Genomic DNA, 21090 nt, shown 5'->3' with positions numbered 1-21090 from the left:
TTAAAAGCATTTTATAATTAAATTGCCCTTAAATGTTTCCGTAAAGGCTTTTTAGTCTTCCACGACAGTCCACTTTTCACTCATTTGGTGGTGCCTGGGTTTGCTTCTCGTCACAGACTGGAGGTATTTGTACAGGCCTCTTCAATTGGGGGTTGTAGTTAGCCGAACTCAGGCAGAAGGAGGAGTAGGGTTTCTCCCTTTTATTTACTCGGGATTTCACCCCGTTAACACACCTGTACAGATATAATACGCAGTGGTGCAATATGGCTTAAGTGCTGTTGCGTTAAATAACCAACAACAATAAAACTATATTTTAACAGGACTTGCCATTTAGTGAAAGAATATCCAAATTCATTCTAATTATAAATAAAAAAAAATACTGAACCCACGTAAATTTTTTGCGTCAAAACGATCAAGTTTATTGAAAACAGATGAAATATAAAAAAAAAAAACTTTACAAAAAAAAAATTCCAGTAACCCAAACATTTTTTATCTGTTTTAACAACCTTTCGATATCCTTGTGGATATCGGTGTCGAGTGAAGCGACATGGTATCACCAAGGTACCATGTGGGCAGTCGCCAACGGTGGTTTCTGAATTCCACAAGGTATTCAAATTGTGGTCAAAAATCTACATAAAAATGGTTAGGTTATTGGAATGTGTTTTTTTTTTTTTTTTTTTTTTTAACTTTTCATCTATTTTCAACAAACTCGATCAGGTTTTCTAAAAAAATTGCATGGCGTGTGAAGTTAATCATAAGAGAAGCCAGGTGCACGTAAATCGTTTAGCGATTGACCGTTGGTCTTATTAAAATGGTCATTGCCAAACAAACCACTACGAGAAATTCGAAGGCACGTAATTCTTAAGGACAGGCCATGTTATAAATAAAATCATTCTAGCCTTTTTCGCATCCCATCAACATCACTATTTCAACCTTTGTCGACAAGCCTCTAAAAAAAAAAAAAAAAAAAAGTAATAAAATTTCGACTTTCTAGATCTATCAGAAAGACATTCGAATTTTTTTCCCCTCTTTTTATGATACTGTATTTAAAAAACTAAATGTAAATAAAATTTTTGTTTATACTTCCTGAAGACCATAATGGATCACAGATTTCGGTAATTTGTGCTGTGTGTTACGAAGCAACAACTTTACTTAGCTTGGTATTTTAATGATGATTTGTTAGTCTCTCAGTAAAGTTAGCTGATAAATTAGAAAAGTAGAATGGTAACTTTTTTTAAAAATTTAGTCTAGTTTCTCTGCAATTACGCGCGTTGTAAAATACGTTAAACATACAACCTTGTCATGAAGCATTTTCACTTTGATTATAATTATATGAGTACCAGATCTCGTTCTTACCTCCTTGTTTCTAGATTAATACTTGTTCCAATACATAGCAAATGATTGGTATGTTATTTTAGGTTCTTAATATATGTTTTTGCTCTTATTCGTATGTTTATTATAATGTTGTTTATTATAAAGTAACAAATGGCATCATTGTGTTGCAATATCCCTCCCCCCCAAATAGCTGCTTTGAATACTAATCGCCGGCCCTGCGAAATTATTTTGAACACGGTTTGACAAAACTAGAGTTGATTGTTCCCTTTTTCTGTCCTTATAGAATATCTATCCTAAAGCGACCATTCGTCCTGCTTCTTTTTTTTTTTTTTTTTGTTTGTTTGTCCAGTGTCCCGAATTTGAAAATAGAGTAAAAGTATTTGGCTTTTTTTCTCGTTTAAGTCCTGGAAAATGATCATTTCCACTATCCTTATCAATAACAAGCAGGACGATTTTTAATGCGTTAAGTGTTATTTTACTTTGCAAGATAGATGTTCATTTTCATCAGAATGTGTTTTTGAAAATACAGTATATTCACAGAAGAGTGGTCTTATTTTGGCCATTCTCAAGCGCTGTATTCCTTCCTTTCAGCAGCTTTGCAAATAGAGGGACAAAAAATGTTGTAAAGAAAGTTTCAGGCTCAGTGAATGTCTTTTTTGCGAAACTTGCTTAGATTATTCGAATAATTTCTGGACGATATAAGTCTGAGGAATTGAAATGCGAGTATGCTTTACTGTAATCGTAGAATTAGCAGAGGTATACTCTATGAATGTTGCGAAAACCAGATAGTATATCAGCTTATTAATCCGAATTGCAGAGGGTATACGGCGTATACTCGCGTGTGTGTATGTATACATACGTAAGAGATACGTTCCAGGACTCTTTATGTAAGTCGTTTTTTACGTAACTCGGGAATAGTAATAAAATATTGCTACTATATCCCTGATATGTCAAAATTACAAAACCGCACAATATCCTCAGAAGAATGAAGGAAAATAGCTAAATACTATAACAATTAAAAACTTTATCTGGCGACAGAGATGAAGTAGCCGGAGTGGCACACAATAAAAGAAAACAAAATGAACAAAAAACGCATGTTATTGTACTGTAAAAACGGATATGTATTTCGTACGCCGTGTAGGCTTTATAAGGGCTACTAAGGGAATCAAAACCAAAGTGTACATATTTAAGAAAATTGGTCTATACCACACAATGAATCGAAGTTTATACACTTCAGGTGTGGTGAGCTGAAGGTAACTTAAAATGAACCTGAAGCATTAATAAGACACATTAATCACAGGGTGTTGTAGGCCGAGTAGAGTTCAGGGAGGTAGTACGTGATATGCATTCTTCGATCTTCATCTGTTTCGTGTTTTTTTTTTTTTTTTTTCTTTTCCTCTTCATAAATTTCGCGATAAGCAATCTTCAACTTTTCTTTCTAGTTTCGAGAAATCTTCGGTGTTTTCATCCATTCTATCAAACATAGAGACCTTCCTGAATTTTACGAAATGCTTCTGCCATTTCCTTTAATTTGAACTGCTTTTTGGGTTGCTCCGGTTCCTCAACGGGTTCGGCTCTTCCTTGCTCCTCAACTATTTACGCGTTCAACTGAGCTAGATCTTCTGTTTTTAAATCTTCACCTCGTTCATCCACAAGCTTGTCTACATCTTCGTTCTCCAGGACCAGCTGGAACTTCTGAGCTAAGTTTACGATTTCTTTGGTAACAGAAGACATCAGCTCATCTTTGTTGAAGCCTTCGTTGTTAAGCTCGGAATTTTTTAGAAGATTTTTTCCAAACTCCGTTCATACAAGTCGTCATATCATTCCAGGCTTTTGAAATGTTGTGTATTCCATAAAGGATGTTAAAGGTCTAAAGTGTAATTCTCCGAAGAAATAGCCGATGGGACACAGTCCACGTGGCTTAAACGTTGTGGGGGGTTTCTCTGAAGTGCTTCAACTTAGTTCACCTGTCTCAAACACATGTTTTCGAATATTTCTTCAGAATTTATAAAGCAGAAAATGAAATTTATTTACCTAGATTCTAGTTACGCCGCAGGTTATTATCCAACATAACATAGTTTGCATGGGAACGAAAATAGAACCTTATACTTGTGTTCCTTCATTCGACTTCACTCTTACAAATTTTACAGAAAATATCTTTACGATATTACCAAAAAAATTTACGTAAGTCTGAATTTACGTAACTCGGGCTAACGCAAGTCTGGGACTAACTGTATATATATATATATATATATATAGTATATAAAATACTATGTCCTTTATCATTTACTTCTATATATATATATATGTGTGTGTGTGTGTGTGTGTGCGTGCTTACTTATATATACGGCATTTATATTAAAAATAATAAAACTATAAGTATTGCCTAAGAATAAAATTCTAATAAATTTATTTTTTAATTTTCAGTAAATATTTTAATATTTGTTTTTCAAGTCTCAAAAACCAGAAAGTATACACTATTCACTTTAAAAAAATCCAGAGAGTATACGGCGTATACCCGCATAATCCTCCACTACAACCCTGTATATAGAACATCCACAGGCATGTTGAAAAAAGCTTACTATTATTAGGAATCTTGGGATTCTTGTTTGTACAAGAACTTCTTAACAAATTCTTAAATGACAATTAATGTATTTTATTTCCGTTACTAATAACTATATACTATCGCCGATAGCTTTTTAACTCTACAAATCTGGCCTTATTAATTTTTTTTAATTTTATAATTGTAGTGATTATGAAAAAACAAAGGCAACACAAATTGCTACAAATCCCGTTTTGAATTCGAAAAAATCTTGGCGTCTTAGGTACCTGTTCTTGTACTGTGTGGGTTGTTTTTAAAACTCTCGTTTCTTTCATAATTGTAATGGAAAAACAACCTACTTTAATTCTCACATTCTCATGTTATCTTATCCGTTACTTGCAGCTATTCAAACCTACTTAAATTCCCCCTCTCTTTTTCAGTCAGATGTTATTATTATTACGTCTTATTATTACTATATGCCTTATTATTATTCCATGTATTATTATTTGGATAATGCATTATAGTTTATATTAATTTTTATTTTAACAACAGAACAACCTAAACTGTTCAAAATAAATGACTAAAAGTATTACTTTTAATGTTACTTTATTTGTAATTATAAATTTATGTTGAAATTTTATATTTTGAAGTTATAATTGATAATACCTTCTCACTTTGTAGAGAGCTTAACTCGATATAGTTTTTCCTCGAGTTCATTTCTTATTGCTTATCAGCAATTGAACTACTTAAGTTATAATTTGCTCTGCTTCTCACACTTGCATTGGTTGTTAATGACAGTAAAGACAGTATGCTACTGCAACAGGATCTAGAAAAGTTGGGCAGATGAGCTGAGAGGTGCACCTGAAGTTTACATTGAAAAATGTAAAGTACTGCATATGGGAAGCAGTAACCCCAGAGTAACGTATCAACGAAAAGGACCTGGGGGTAATTGTGCAGTCAGATATGAAGTTTTCTGAGCAGTGCAGACGGTCTGCAAGAGTAGCTCATGGTGTCTTGTCAATGATATACAGGAATTTTTCTAGCAGGGATAAGGAGGTGATTATCCCCTTGTATAAGGCAATGGTCAGGCCACACCTTGTGTACTGTATACAGGTCTGAGGCCTCATTTTAAGAAGGATGTAGAACTGTTGGAACGAGTACAGAGAAGGGCAACAAGATTATTGAATGGAAAAAAGGGTTGCTCTTACGAAGAAAGGCTTAAGTTTTGAAAATTACAGTGTCTGGAGACTAGGCACCTGCGAGGTGATCTGATTGAGGTGTATAAAGCGTTCAATGGTTTGAGCATGCTCAATGCTGATGGGATTCTTCCTCTTGCTCAGAATAATCACCTGAGAGGACATAAATTCAAATTGAGGAAAGGCAGTTGTAGGATAGATGTGCGGAAGTTTGCCTTTAGCCAGCGTGTGGTTGATTGCGGAAACAAACTTCCATCTGTCACTGTAGAAGTTGATAGCTTAAATAGATTCAAGGTAGAACTAGACAAACATTTGGAGCGAGTGGATGGGTGAAATGAGAAGGGTATGTGTGTTTTTTTTTTTTTTTTTTTGGCTATATAAGCTTGCTTTCTTGCATCATGTGCCTTTGCTAATGCTAAATGCTAATTACATATCGGTATCGACTTGTATAATTTATCAGTTTATGAATAATGAAGAAATTTAAGTTTTACTGAGGTGGTCAACTGTGCTTTATTATTATGTTGCACGGTTTATGAGGTACGAAAATGGGCTGTCCGAAAAAAGTATAAGTGTGTTTTTATAATAGCACAATATGTCTAAAATGCTTATGCGCCAAAAAACCAACCAAGTGCCGTATAATGTAATTGTATGAAAACTAATTATGTTATTTTCTTGCAATTATAATTTGTTTTGTTCAAAAGTTTCCTATTGAGTATATTATATCGACCGTTCAAATTATGCTTAAGCCTTTGAAATTATGTTAGGTTAAACCGGTCACCCACGCTTTGGAAATTATTACCCGTTTATTTTAATGAGTATTGGAAAGAATAGATTCTAACCTTCTTTTCTTCAGAGATGATTGTATAGTGAAAATCGGATATAATGAAATCTGGAGAACTGATGTACCACTGCTGAATTGTATATTGGAAAAAGTAGGGAAATTAAGTACATCTGGTTGCTTTAATATTAGACTTCCCAAAACGCGATGGAATATTTTGGCTGTGGCTCCAATCGAAACAACTTTTTAGTATTAGTAATTTCCGAAAACTGACCCAAGAAAGCAAGCTTATAAAGCATCAGCTACAGAAACAACAATTCCCACATCACCTGTCCATCCCCTATAATAGCTTTTCTAGTTCTTACCTGGGTTTATTCAGACAACACACACATTGGCAACACCAGACTGAAGTTTGTTCCAGCCATCAAACAAACCGAAACTGATTCTATAGGGATAGGATACCCTTAAACACAAAAGGTGCAAGAATATTTGCTGATGCTATCAAGGCAGTGTTAGATGGTTGTTGTTGTTGTATTTGGGTTTTTTGGCACAAGGGCCTCTTGGGCCATATTGTGCCTGTTCGTGATTTGTTTGTCGTTGTTGCGTGTTAGATGGGTAGGAAAACTGTTAGCTTGGGGATTTACAATAGCCACAGGGAGATGTGGAGGTAATTCTTGCACAGCTTCTATTGGAACGAACAGCAGCCTAAAAAGCAAAGTGACTGGGATTTCAAAGACTGCTGGGAGTCATCATGGAACAAGTAACTACATGTGTTATGGTAACTAAGAGTAAGATCGGTGCATGTACACCAATGGTAGGAGCATAGCAAATAATTTTTATGAATTTTAAGTACTTGTCAAGACTTCAAAAGCGGACATTGTTGGGATATCAGAGACGTGGTGTCACTCAGGTCTAAGGGATGCAGAATTTGAATATGTGGAGTACAATGTGTACAGAAAGGACAGACGGGAGGAGTGGTTATGCTCTTAGTTAAGAAGCACTTAAAATCTAAGGCAGTTCATCTTGACATGGGTGACCAGTGCAACGTTCAGTCAGTTGTAACCAGGGCTGTACTTATAAACAGGCGCATGAGGCGCTAGCCTCGGGCCTCATCATAGAGGGGGGCCTCGCATGGCCTCTGTAATCTCAAAATTTTAAAGTGATTTTTGTTTGTATTGCAACGTTTGTGTTTAAACAGATCGGTAAAAATAATTGGGTTTTTTTTTCTGATTATATTTATATATGCAAGTTTATTTTTTATTTTTGGACTCTGGACCTCTGGTATCTTTAAATGGGGGGGGGGGCTGTAAGAGCTTAGCGCCCAATAAGTGTAAGTACGGTCCTGGGTGTAACGTAAGCACTGCGAAAGAGAAAATGAGAGTAGGAGTGTGTTATAGGCCTAATTACTCTGATAAGTACAATAAACAGCTGTAAAAAGAAATAGAGTGGGCCAGGAAATCAGAATGTCTTATAATAAGGAAATTTAACTTTCCAGATATTGACAGAAAAGACAGACAGTGCTTGGTCACTCACACACTAGCAAGTGGATTGATTGGATGACTGTTTTCTACAGCAGCATATTAGAGAGGCAACCAGAGGAAGTAATACTCTTGATCTGATTATCAGCAGTGATTATTCATGCATTAAAAATCTGCAAATAAATGAACCACTAGGTAGCAGTGATCACAGTGTGCTGAAGTGAGAGTTACTTAAAGAAGTAACTACCATCAAGTATAAAGGGAAGGGTTTTTTCTTTCGTAAAAGTGACTACAGTAGTCTCAGACAGTTTTTAAATTAGAATTTTTAATAGAATTAATGTGATTCTATTTAAAATTTAAATAGAATCACACATACACACAACTAAAAAATATTGTTCAAGGTTTAGGTCTAAATGCATGTCAGATTAACTAATGAGAGACTAGTTGCAAAGAAGATAAATGCATGGGATGCATATAAATTATGAGGCGACACAGAAGCCTATGGTAGATATAAACTAGTTATAAATAATACTGTAATAGAAACTAAATATAAAATCAGGCAATTGAAGGCAATCTTTTCCGTGGTACTAAATTTAATTTTTTAGGTATTACCTAGTTATTTTCGACGCTTGTTTGTAAGTTTAGAGTAAATTCAGAATTAGAGTAAATTTTGCTCTAATTTTGAATAGCTTCACGGACGATAATTTTGTCCATTTTCACGGACGATAATTGTGATCAACCCATCCGTAATGGACTACACATAGCTCGCAGTATAAAAAGCTGAACAGCTTCCTACGTCAGAACACTGGTAATATGCATCTAGCCGTGCAAGTCAAAGTGATAAAGTAGCATTTATGGGACATAGTGTGATATCACAGAGTTTCAAAAAGGGCATGATTGCGGGAGCTCGTGCGTCGGGTGCTTCCATATCGGAAATGGCACCTTGTCGGTTGCTCACGACCAACTGTGGTTAAAAAAAAAAAAAAAAAAAAGGGTTCTTGTTTATACTCTGGCACGACCACCAGGTCAGTGGAGTTTACAATAAATCAATCAATACAAATGCTAATCGTATTTAATAGTTACGGGCTTGAACCCCAGTCCACTCAAAGAGCGTGTGCTACTATATTCGCGCTCTTGACCACTCGGCTACATCAAGCACGAAGGTGTAACGTGTACGAAGAATGGTGTAGAACGGATAAAACCACTTCCCGCCGACAGAACTGTAAAGATTTACTTAAGATATACGTTCCTGGTGAGCGAAGGGTGCACTGTGCCACAGCTGCCATCGCAATACAATATGGGGAATGCAAGAACAATATCCCAAACGACGATGCATTGCCCACTCAGACGTATTGGGTTCCACAAAAGACTGCCCAAGAGACACCCTCTCCTCACTGTTGATCATTGTCGACGGCGAATGCAATGGTGTCAACAGCACTGGCAGGACACTAGAGGACTAAAAACGAGTGTGCTGATCGGATGAGTCCAAACACTTGGTGCAACATGCCAACGGACGCCTTCCTGTGTGGTGCAAGCAACACAAGTTCATGGACCCACCGTGCATCATGCCCACTATCCAGGCAGGTGGCGGTTGTTACTTAATATGGAGCCCTCGTGTGTAACACAGTTGGTAGGATCGCCGTCCTTCCCACACCGGGTTTGTTGTTTGTTTGTTATTTGGTTTTTAGGAGCATTAGCAACTAAGGCCATATTGCTCCGGGATATGCGGTGGTCATTCCCTGACCTTTCCGCATCCTCCATATTTGGTGGTGACGGGCTCGAACCCCGGTCTAATCAAGAAGCGTGTGCTACGCACTACTGCTCCTTCCCACCTGGCTACGGAGGCGCCCCCACACCTGGTGGAAAAGACCTGAGTTCGAGTCCCATCGATGACAGGAAGAATTTTTAAGGGTCTTTTTCACAACGTGGCTGAGTTAGTCGGTCTTAATTGAAGGAATCATAGTGTTTCCCCCTAGAAATTCGGATTTTTCGTCCAGCAAACAGAAAATTCACCTCAGAACACACGCAATTTACAGACAATATACATAGACTAACATGGTCTTAGTCGCCGATGTTCCTAAAACAAAACAGCCTACTTAATATGGGGTATGTTTTGCTGGCAAGAACTATACCCCTAATGCATGTAGACCAACGTTTCACTGGTGAGGTCCAAAACCAAACTATTATATTAAGCCACCCAAATATTTAAATTCATATGTCGTGTGTGTGTGTGTGTGTGTGTCTCGTCTGTTAATTGCGTGTTCTGTGGTCGATTTGTCTGTTTTGCTGACGAAAAACCCCAGTTCTTGGTGGTAAAACCTTGCTATCTACGCCTGAGACCAACTAGCTCAGCCACCGAGTGAAAAAAGCCCATTAAAGTTCCTCGCGTCATCGATGGGATTCAAACCCGGGCCTTTTCCACCCAGTGTGGGGAGGACGATGGCGATACCACTGTGCTAACCGCGCTGACCATTGGTGAGGTCCACCGACAGCTCTTAGGAGACCATGTACACCCTGCCATATTGAATTTTTTCTCAGACCGAAACGGGATCTTCCAAGGCAGTGATGCGTTTGTGATCGGGCATGCAATATTCACGATAAGAGGTCGATAAAATTGGCCTCCTAGCCAAGTGTGGCAAGAATATACATCCAACTAGTTTTTTTTTTTTTTTTTTTTGTCCTTCTGCTCCGTGGAAGCTGACCGTCTGCTACTATCATTAAGCGTTTAGCACAAATAAAAGAATTCCATTCTGTCTCTCGCGATGACAGTGTTCAGTATATAAAGACTTAACGGTAGGTCTCCGCCTGTTTCACTATCAGTGGTGTGTTCCGGTACTTTTTTCTAAATGTTATAATAGAAAATCATTAAATTTATACTTTTATTTTTATTTATTTTTTTTTTGATTTTTAGGAGCATTAGCAACTAAGGCCATATTGCTCCGGAATATGCGGTGGTCATTCCCTGACCTTTCCGCATCCTCCGTATTTGGTGGTGACGGGTAAATTTATACACCTAATATTATGCAACAATGGCATAATTTTTAAAAACAGTTGGGGGGGGGAGAAATATCTATTTTACCCATTGTTACTAAAAATATATATTAATAGTAATCTTTAAAATTAATAGATTTCTTTAAAAATTTATTTAAAAACAAAAATATAAATTTCGCAATGAAACTTGAACGTTTCTTACTAAAGTAGAATGTGTTAGATAAAGAGATCCAACGAATGAGATATACTGTGATGCGTGCGAACGCTACATTTTGATTCGCCATGATGAACGCTAGAACTGGTTGTTCTATGAAACGTGAGTTTTTTTTTTTTTTTTTGTTAGTTGTTGGCGCATCGGCTTCTGTGGCCATAATGCACCTCCCAAAGTTTTTGCATTTTACTCTGATCCAAGCCCGAGGCGGGATTCGAACTCGCGACCTTTGGGTTGCTAAGCAGGCACTTTACCGACTCGGCCCATAAGTCTGATTCAGTTACTGTACAGTCGATGTGGCGTTATCATATAGTCTTCTGGAGAACGAGCGTTCTGGTACTATTTTTTTTACGACGAACGTTCCGGTACTATTTTTTTTAGCAATACATCTCTGTTCACTATAAAAGAAAACATCTGCATCGATTAGAACCACAAGACTTGGAATCAAAGCCATTGTGATTTCGCCCAGTGGATGATTAACATTGCGTAAGATCCAGAATGGTCATTAAATCGTACAGGCGGATGAAGCATGAGGAATCACTCCATCCATCTATTAAAGGTTATAGTATGATTTGTATTTGCGGCACGCGCTGTTACTGGTCCCTTTTTCTTTGAAACCATTAGAAGTCGGCCGTTATAAGTCGACTTCTGTTAACAGGGCATTCTGAGATATGCATAAATAACAGAACACGATATCTTATCAAATTGCGGACCAAAATTATCCCCGGGATTAATGGGTGTATGTTTGTGGAAGCATAATTTTTATTCAGAATGGTGCCCCCATGTTGACAATAATGTCAAACAGCTCCTACAAGAAATCTTCATGGAAGAGCGAATTATCAGTAATATCATTTTTCACATTCCTGGCATGCAAATTTATTTGACTTTGGTTATGGGAGACCTAAACGAAAAATTTTTGGAGTTCTGAATTGAAAATAGTTTATAGAGATTTTTCTTCAGATCTCAGAATTGAAGGATGCGTCGTGAGGTATTGAACATCCCATTGAACATTATGTGAAGAACGATGTTGGACACGTGCAGATTTCATTGTCAATATAAAAGTGGTGAAAAACTTACCTTTGTGTTATTTTTCTAAATTAACAAATTTGCACACCCGCTGGTGATCAAATTTCGAACAGACTTTTTTATTATTTAAAAAAACGTCCCACGTATACTAATTACAAAAGGGGAAAAAATTAACACTATAGGTCGTATCCACGTTTTTGGATGCGACCTATAGTGTTAATTATTAATTTCAAAAATGGGAAAAGACTATTTCGTATATTCTGCTGTGTGTGTCGACTTCTATTTTTACCATAAAAATTCTTGCTTAATCATATATTCGCCGTATAAATCTATCCTCTCCCCCCCTTTTTTTTTGGCAGTTTAAAAATAAAAAATAAATTTTCTGTTTATACTCCGGGACGACCAAACGGTCAGAGTAGTTCACAAAATAGACAGAATAAAATAAAAAGCACCGTATTTAGCAGTCACGGGCTTGAACCCTGGTCATTCAAGGCACGTGTACTTATACGTATACCCACGCGCCTGATCACTCGGGTAGCGGCCGATGCTTTATTTTTCCCCTCTCGTGCTGGTGTATTACAGTAAAATCTGCATTAAGAATCAATGCCCACTTATTCATTCAATTATTTTTAAAAAGTTTCACTGCACAGCAAATCTTATAAGCTCCCTTACTGGAAGTCATCCAGTGAAAATCTACAAGTGTAGGTGACGACGTGCACCCATATTGATACTACTTTTATTACGTAAAGGAGCCAGTCTTGCTATCTGTTTAGTACTGTACCGCAAAGTTGTTTTTCTCTGTAAGCAATGCTTCAATATATATGGCGTTTATTATTAAAAATTGACAATCCCCAAAATTTATTTTAAAAGAAACCCGAAAACATAACTGCCGACGAATTTCATGAAAATGAACATATTCGAGGACTTTATAAAGTAAGCAACAATGTTATTATTGTTATTGCAGTAGAGTTTTAGGGGTATCAGCTACTAAGGCCATATTGTCTGTAAATTGCGTGTGTTCTATTTTGTGTTTGCTGGAGGAAAAACCCGAGTTTCCGGGAGAAAAAAAACCATGCTACCCTCTCCTGAGACCGGCTAACTCAGCCACGTTGGGAAAAGGGCCCATAAAAATTCCTCACGTCAGCGACGGGACTGGAACCTAGGTCTTTTCCACCCGGTGGGGGAAGCAGCAAAATATATTTGTAATATAATTGTAAATATACTAATATTAATTCATGCCTTTCGAACGGCGAGCGCGTGCCTTTAATTGAAACTTAAAATTTTACAGCGTGTATGTATAAACCGACCTTAAAATTCAAGACGATTTCTAGTGTTTCGACTTATATGCCCGAATATACCACCCTATATATATAAAAAATTAAATTCTGCACCAGGTATAAAATGTGTCCTGCCGCTAGCATATTTAACGTGTTTTACATTTAAGAGTCATCGACAGGCGTTAAAAACGTTTAATTTTCAGATATTAATAAAATTCATGGATATAACTCATATAACAATGTTTTTATTTTATTAATAATAATTACATATCGGTTACTGAAAGTATTTGTCTGTGATGACTAAAGTAGGATATATAATTTTTACATTGAAGAGTTCACGACTAAATATATCATCTGTAGTTGCTCCATTACGTGTAGTATTTATCGAAAGATCTGATGACATGTCCAAGTTGAAGAATGTTTTCATAAATGTGCACAACTCTTTTCCAGCCTCAGAGTTTAATTGTAAAGAAAAAAGTTACATTCAATCTGAAAACACCAGGTGACTTGAAACCAGATACGTTTTCGATTAACGCATTTCCGAAAGTTTTTTTGTATTTTATAACCTTAATATTTCTGTTTCTAAATTCCTTACGTCCATATTACCCGTTTATTACTTGAGAAAATTTCCTTGATCAAATGTTCATATTTTCCCTAATACTGGAAAAACTACTGCAAATTTCAGAGATTTGAAAGTTTTTCCTCTAGTATAGAGCTAAGATGAAGCTCCGTGCAAAATTTCATTAAATTTGGTCCAGTAGAAGTAAATTAAACTGGAATAAATTTTCGTAACGCTTTTCGCATGACCGTTTTTCGTTACAAAATTTTTGGAATAACGCCAATAAAAACATTTTTAATGTCAAATGGTTCGGGTGTAAACAATGGTAAATCATATTATTGTGAAAACTGGGGAATTTGCATGTAATGAATGCCATGTGAAATTTGATTGTTATTACGCTACTCGACAAAATTAACAGAACACATAGAAAACGTGGAGCTTGCTATGAAGAGGAACAAAATTTGGTACTGATGTAACATGGAATAATATTGAAATGAGGAGACAGCGTGAAACTTCGGACAGGTATAAAGGACATTTATAGGGATTGTATAAGAATTACCAAAAAGGTCACATTACAGAAGTCGATACACGATGCTCGAAAATTTGGTCACATATCATCAGTACTGTGTATGATCCCCTCAAACGGCTAAACAGGCCTGACAGCGATGAACCATGCTCGATGTAAAGGTGTCTCTAAAATTCTTTGGCAACAAATCCCCATCTTCCACCAGCGCTGCCCTTAACTCATTAAGTTACCAAGGAGTTGGCTGTCGGCGTGCAATGCGACGCCCAAGATCGTCCCACACATGTTCGATCGGATTTAACTCTCATAATTGTGCTGTCCACGGTATTCGTTGGATATCTTCAGTTTTTTTCCTCCTCCTCCTCCTGGGTACAGGATATCTGTCTTCTGAGGACCAACAGGACTATTTGTTGAGGCCCCCCCCGTAGCCAAGTGGTCAGGAGCGGGAGTGCAGTAGCACACGCTCTTTGAGTAGACCGGGGTTCAAGCCCCTGACTGCTGAATACGGTCGATCTGCCAACCCGCACTAGACCAGCGTGACAGATTATGGTCCATTTCCCTCACCATGAATTGTTGAGGAGGCTTCCATCCTGCAGTGGGTTGATAATGGCTGCACTTTACCTTTTTTTCTCGCGGACAGGATGAGTTGCTGTGGAGGCGTTTTGGTTTTGCCTCTTCAAAATTATAAATGCACAGTGTCCTGTATGAACGCTACAGATTTTAACGGCGGAGTTGAACAAACGTTCCTGGTGCCGCCAAACCTATGACTTACGTACATCTTCAGTTTCAAGATATTCCTCCATCACTTGATCTCTATGTGCGTTTTTTTTTTTTTTTTTTGGTAGTTGTTGGCGCATCGGCTTCTGTGGCCATAATGCACCTCCCAAGGTTTTTGCAGTACTCTGATCCAAGCCCGAGGCGGGATTCGAACCCGCGACCTTTGGGTTGCTAGTCTATGTGCGTTGTCGTGCATGAAAAGAAAATCTGGCCCAACCTCACCCCTAAAAATTGGGGTGCGGTTGGCCCAGATTTAGGATCTGTTCTGGGTACCCAGAGGCAGTCGCGCGGGTAGTAGCACAGTGGTAGCGTCACCGTCCTCCCCACACCGGGTGGAAAAGACCTGGGTTCGAATCCCGTCGATGACGCTAGGAACTTTAATGGGTTTTTCACTCCGTGACTGAGTTAGTCGTCTCAGGCGTAGATAGCATAGATTTTCCCCCCAGAAACTGGGGTTTTTCGTCCAGCAAAACAAACAAAACGACCATAGAACAATTAACAGATATAAGACACACAGCACGGCAGATGAATTTAATTATTCGGATGGCCTAAAAATAATAGATTGATACCCAGAGGAGGACTGTATCAAAACGTCTTAACCGGGGAACAAACAAATAGAATGTATCGGAGCTCAGAGTGTAATATTGAAAATTATGCCGGCCTCCATCGTACTCCGTTCTCCGGCCCACCGGAGTTTTCCCTGTAAGTGTTATGGCCAGTCCTCCCTGTCGGTACCTCTGTGCAGTTACGGTACCTCTGTCAAAAACATGAAGAGGGGTAAGGCCGTTCATCATTATTATGCTTCACACGAGAACACCGCCTCCACCGTAAGTGTTATTTCCTCTGATGTTGTAGGGATGGTATCGCATTCCTCGTTGTCTCCAGATGAAATAACGTCTAGAATCTGTTTGTACTTTAAAACGGGACATCAGAGAACAGAATTGTACCCCATTTCTCTGGGCTCCAAGTCACATGTTCATGGGCCGACCGGGCTAGCCAGGTTGGTAAAGTGCCTGCCTGGCAACCCAAAGGTCGCGGGTTCGAATCCCGCTTCGGGCTTGGATCAGAGTAAAATGCAAAAACTTTGGGAGGTGCATTATGGCCACAGAAGCTGATGCGCCAATAACTAACAAAAAAAAAAAAAAAAAAAAAACATGTTCATGGCACCTGTTTCGACGAACTCTGCGATGATTTGCGGTTAATAGGGCTGGTTCCTTGCGTAGAGTTCACTTAAATTGAGCCTTCTTAACACAGTCTGGTTGGAAATGTTTTCACCTCTGGCCGCAGCAACCTCAAGAGACGGTTGGTGACAGGACATCGTTGGTGACATCGTAGGATTCCGTCCTGCTGTTAGAGCCAGATAGCGGTGTGTTCTGGTTGACTTAGCCCTGGGGCGACCTTGGCCAGCTCATCTTGTAATGGTTCCTCTCTCCGGAAACTGCTTCAGTTCGTCCAACGGCCCACCATCTCAGAGAATTATCTAAACGACGATGACCTGAGATGTGGCTATCCTACTGAGCAAGCCAAAAAAAAAAAAAAAAAAAAAAAGGAATGAAGTGAGATGATCGCAACCCGTGTTTTTCATAAGTATAAATAATTTGCATAGCGTTGAGAGATCGATTTTTATTGGCTACTTGGAATTTGCATTCCAGGTTGCCTATTATATCAAATATTCGCCTTCAGCGAGACTGTTCACAATAAAATATTCATGAAAACATTTCGTTCTGTTAATTTTGTCGAGCAGTCTAGGTCCGGGACAAAGTGCACAGGAAAGTTGTTCGAACTATACATCACGTGACTAAACTGCGTTTATAGGACGTTCAGCACCCTGCGACGTCACAGACTGCCTAGCAGCGCATCTGAAATTATAGACACACATGACATCCTAGAGAACCGACAGCGTGCACGTTGCTAGGGGCGCTGCTGACATTCTTTTACTTTCTCCTTTTCTTAAATTAAGATTTTCGATCCCTTTGCTCTGCCATCAGAGCAAAGGGATCGAAATTGAAGACGTATTAACAAAATAAACAATTTTGTTAAAAAATATGTGCCGCCATCCAGCGGTAGAAAAATTTTAAAATAAATCTGTGACGCCGCCGAACAACAAACTCGACACCCAAATACCTGGAGCATTATAGCAAACGAAACTACGTATATACAGTATATATATATATATATATTTTTTTTTTTTTTTTTTCTCATGGTTAAGAAGTTCCGGAGAATCTGTACTGTACTTCTCCAATAGTAAGCGCATTTTTAACAAGAATAAAGAATTCTCCTGATTATACAGTACATAAAAAATGTGGATTAGATCGCTTGATAGAGAAGAAAAAAAAAAAAAAAAAAGAAAATACCTTAATCAATCGAAGAAATAAGCACAAAAATCCACAAGCAACAAAACGCGTTTTACTCAAAACAGACTGTAATATTGCGGTCGACTGTGTCACAGAGTCGGTAGGGACTGGAGAAGAAAACTTATTCTAATCAGTTAAAATGGGGGGGGGGGTTACATTACTAATACTCAATACAAGTATGACTCGTAAAAATTATTTGCAACAGCATAATAATTTAAAATGGCCTACTAACTGTAATAAATCCAGCCGTACTGCTTGTCAAGTAATGGGAACACAGTAGGTGAGAAGGTCAGAAACATCCCAGATTAAAAAGGAATCTTTTAGAGATAATCGTTCACTATATTCATGAATCGGGTCTCCCTCTAATCTTCCAGGTATGATAAAAGGTGGTCGCACGAAGTACCTATATTTATTTTTTTTTATTGTAAAATACGATAAAATAATCAGTATTATCAATGTTTGTAGATCGGAAAAATTTTTGTAAGCCCATAAAAAATCTCAAAAAACTCACTGAAAACATTACTGTATAATAAATAATAAATTTCTCCAATATATTATAATGCATTGTGGTTTTGGAATCTAATTTTTTATTTTATTTTATTTTATTTTATTTTATTATTTTATTATATTTTATTTTATTATATTATTTTATTATATTTTATTATTTTTTATTTTATTATATTTTATTTTATTTTATTATATTAGTCACATCACGGCTCTGAAAACTCGTTTTTTCTGTCTGCAACTGTGGGTATATCGAAGGACTTAAATTGCTAGTGCCTTCCTACAGTAGCGTAACTAGGGTGAGGCAGGTGGAACACGTGCCCTGGGCGCCATTTTTATCGTTAAAAAATCCAAAAATTCAGCCAGAATTTTAATTAAAGAACAGTTTTCAAGGGGCACTATTTTTTTATTTACCCTTGGCGCCATCAACCCTAGTTACACCTTTGCCTCCCTATCTCATAATGGGTTTGTACTTAACTATAGCACACGATATTATGCGACAATCTACAACCACTAGGAAAGGGGAGGAAGGGGAAAACGAAAAATCTAGTAATATGCAGTTTCTTAAAATGTTGTTCATTTTAAGAGATTAAAATATGTTTTTGGTAAATCATTATTCTCGCGTTGAAGCAAACTACTTCGTTTTCTGTGATTTTTTTTTTTTTTTTTTCACTTCAATTTGACGCAGTTTTTGAAAAATAAATTATAACGGACATTACCCACAGACATTATTTCATACATTCAAAATCTGTATAGTTGTTCGAGATTTGTAAGCGAATAGTCACAAACACTTTTTTTTCCACTCACCTTATCCATGTGGTTGTATGCACTCGTTAAATGGATCCACTGTGAACTTCGTCGATCCGAACCGTGTTTTTCCTACAGGGTGAAAAATGCTGTCTTAAAGGCAAAAACTATTCAGTAACTCTGTTTATAGCAGTATTTTTCTCTCCCATTTACCAAATTAAAACAAGGTTCTTATATATTATATTCATTAAATATTGCCTTTTGCATGCTTTAACGATATCGTAAGGATTTTAATATTCGCCTTCAGGGATTTTCTCTAACGAATTATTTATTGAGCCCTCCCACTTAACGTTTCCTTTTAAACTAGAAGTTCTATATCGCCCTGCTAGAAATAGAAATATTCGCATATTAATATATCGCTTTAAGCGATATATTAATATCTTCTTCGTATTCTGAAATCATCATATAAACATTTAAAAATAGCTATTGCTAAATCCCTAATTATGACTTAAAAGCGTTGTTAACTCGTATTGCTATAGTTTTATTTTATCTGATTAATGTATTTTTTATTTTTAGAATTCTTATGTTTGTTTTGCGCGCATGCGGTTTTACTGGGCACGATAATCGTTTCTGGCTGTTCTTTGAATTATACATACCTTTTGTAAAAAAAAATATTTAATTTTAATGTGATTCTTGACTGAAAATCAAAATGGCTAAATTGAATATAGAGAAGGTAAAGTGACGTTTAGTTTAGTAACATATTCTCTAAACATAATGTACTGGGAAAAAAATCCAGTAGACCAGTTGAAGCCTTTGAAAATATATACGATTATCAATTTTTAATTAATTTTAGAAATCTTAAATCTGTTGCTAATGCTGTTCCCTTTCGTCATTTTAGTCTGGCTTTAAACATCGCATATTAAATTCCAGAAGACCAATATTTCTTCTTTTTTCATTTACGAGATACTTAGAAATGCAGAAATTCTTTCATTTTGTATGGCATGTACACGTTGTGCAAAACGGTTTTCATGCTATCTTATTCACAATTTTAAAATTCAAAATGAAATATTGTAAATTTGGCCAAAACAACAAAAATTGCACAACGAAAGTATAAAATTCTATTAAAGTCAGAAAATTAACAATACATGTATTGTTATAATTATTACAAATATAATTATTATATTTGTTATGATTAAGTTACTGGATTTCTTTCAACACAGATAGTATTTTTCTTATGATTCAGAATAAATACTTGATAGAGCATATAGAATAAACCATTATATTTAAGCTAAGACTGTGATCTTAGTTTGCATTGTGGTTAATATTTGTTAGTTTCATCAAAAATGTTAACTTTTTAGTCAGAAATTACTTCTTTTCATGTTCTTTAAAAGTCATGACATATAACCTACAATGTGAGAAAGAATCCTTATATATTATATAGTATTCTACTTATAAATAATCCAGGTTTTTACTATTAGTTATTTTTTTAAGGTTAAGTTAGACGTTGCCAGAGATATTGGGCGTACTTTTCATAGAAACAGTACTAAACTAACTTTAAATAGCCTTACTAAATAAAACTACCAAACGTTTTTGAGTATCTTCAAAATTCTTCATCAGTCCAACAATAATGTGACAATTAATAAAAAAAAAAAAAAAACTCTAATGAACCCCACATAGAAAAAAGTCGTGTATCTTATATCTTCATATTTAGTCAGAAAACCAGACTAATTCCAAGATTGGAATTCTCGAGGAAGGGAGAGAGGTGGTGGGGGAGGGTGAGAGGTGGCGCAGTCACTCCAGGGCTTCAAGGTCGCCGCGCCTCGTCGAAAGCCGTGGTGAACGTAGGATGTCCAGGCCTGTGCGAGCCAATAGACGGAAAACGGTTGAACAGCTTACTATGAACTTTAACCAGGAGATGATCAGCAGTGTTTCCAAGATCCAACGAACCCTCCTTCATATGGACATCCTGAGTAGGCGCCGGTCAAGGTACCTATGCTTACGGCCACCCATCGCCAACAGTTTGCATCTGAACTATTGACGACTGGAAATTTTGCCTTTTCCGATAAATTACGTTTCCTGCTCTGCCGTCTTCTCGGTAGATGGAGGATACAGAGATAAACTGCAGAAAGGAAACACTCCGATGTCCTAGTCCAACTGAAACAAGAAGATGGCAAGTGTTTTTTGTATGGGAGATGTTTTCCAGGAAATCTCTTGGAGTACCCACACACCTAGATCACATTCTGAATGCTAAAAACCACCTGTCCATTGTGTTCGATCACGTACACCTCTTCATGGTGACTAGCCTCCCCTACGGTATGTGTTCCATCAGGAAAATGCACCCTGCAATGTTGCCGGTATTGTTCGAGAGTGATTCGCCGAGCACAAAATGTGACTTCCAGGTACTGCCTTAGGCTTCGAATTCGACGATTATGAACCCACATCTCGACAGATCTGGGGTTTTGTTCCTCCACCACGGGCAGTCGCACATCTACGAGACGTAATCCTGGCGACATGGTACAACATACCGCCTGCAACGTTCAGAGGCCTCGTCGTGTAATGTGGCGCCGGTACTTGCTTAGGCACGTACTTAGACATCCATGGCTTTGAACTTTCATTCAAGTGCCGTTCTACATAAGATACTATAGTATCTTATGTAGAACGGCATAAGGCCGTTCAAAGTTTAAGTCCATGGCTTCCCTCAAAGTTTAAGTCCATGGCTTCCCTCAAAGTTTAAGTCCATGGCTTAAACTTTGAGGGAAGAGGAGGACATGCTCTTAGGTAGGCAATTATAG

General features: G+C 37.3%; 1 protein-coding gene across 2 annotated transcripts in view; it reads right to left on the bottom strand.

Annotated features, from left to right (window-relative positions):
* Positions 1–21090, bottom strand: part of LOC150081848 (zinc finger protein Noc-like) — a 100073-nt gene that overhangs the window by 70563 nt on the left and 8420 nt on the right. Inside the window, exon 2 of one of the 2 annotated variants that reach the window (XM_090378938.1) lies at positions 18359–18430. The exons of the other annotated variant lie outside the window; for it this stretch is intronic. Coding sequence (XP_090235064.1) covers positions 18359–18430 — 72 coding nt within the window. The remainder of the gene's footprint in view (positions 1–18358; positions 18431–21090) is intronic. 2 annotated transcript variants of the gene reach the window in all.

Source organism: Mastigoproctus giganteus, chromosome 8, assembly GCF_048544385.1.
Source record: "Mastigoproctus giganteus isolate SK-2022 chromosome 8, ASM4854438v1, whole genome shotgun sequence".
Lineage (NCBI taxonomy): Eukaryota > Metazoa > Arthropoda > Arachnida > Uropygi > Thelyphonidae > Mastigoproctus > Mastigoproctus giganteus.
This window is presented reverse-complemented; position numbering and strand designations above follow the sequence as displayed.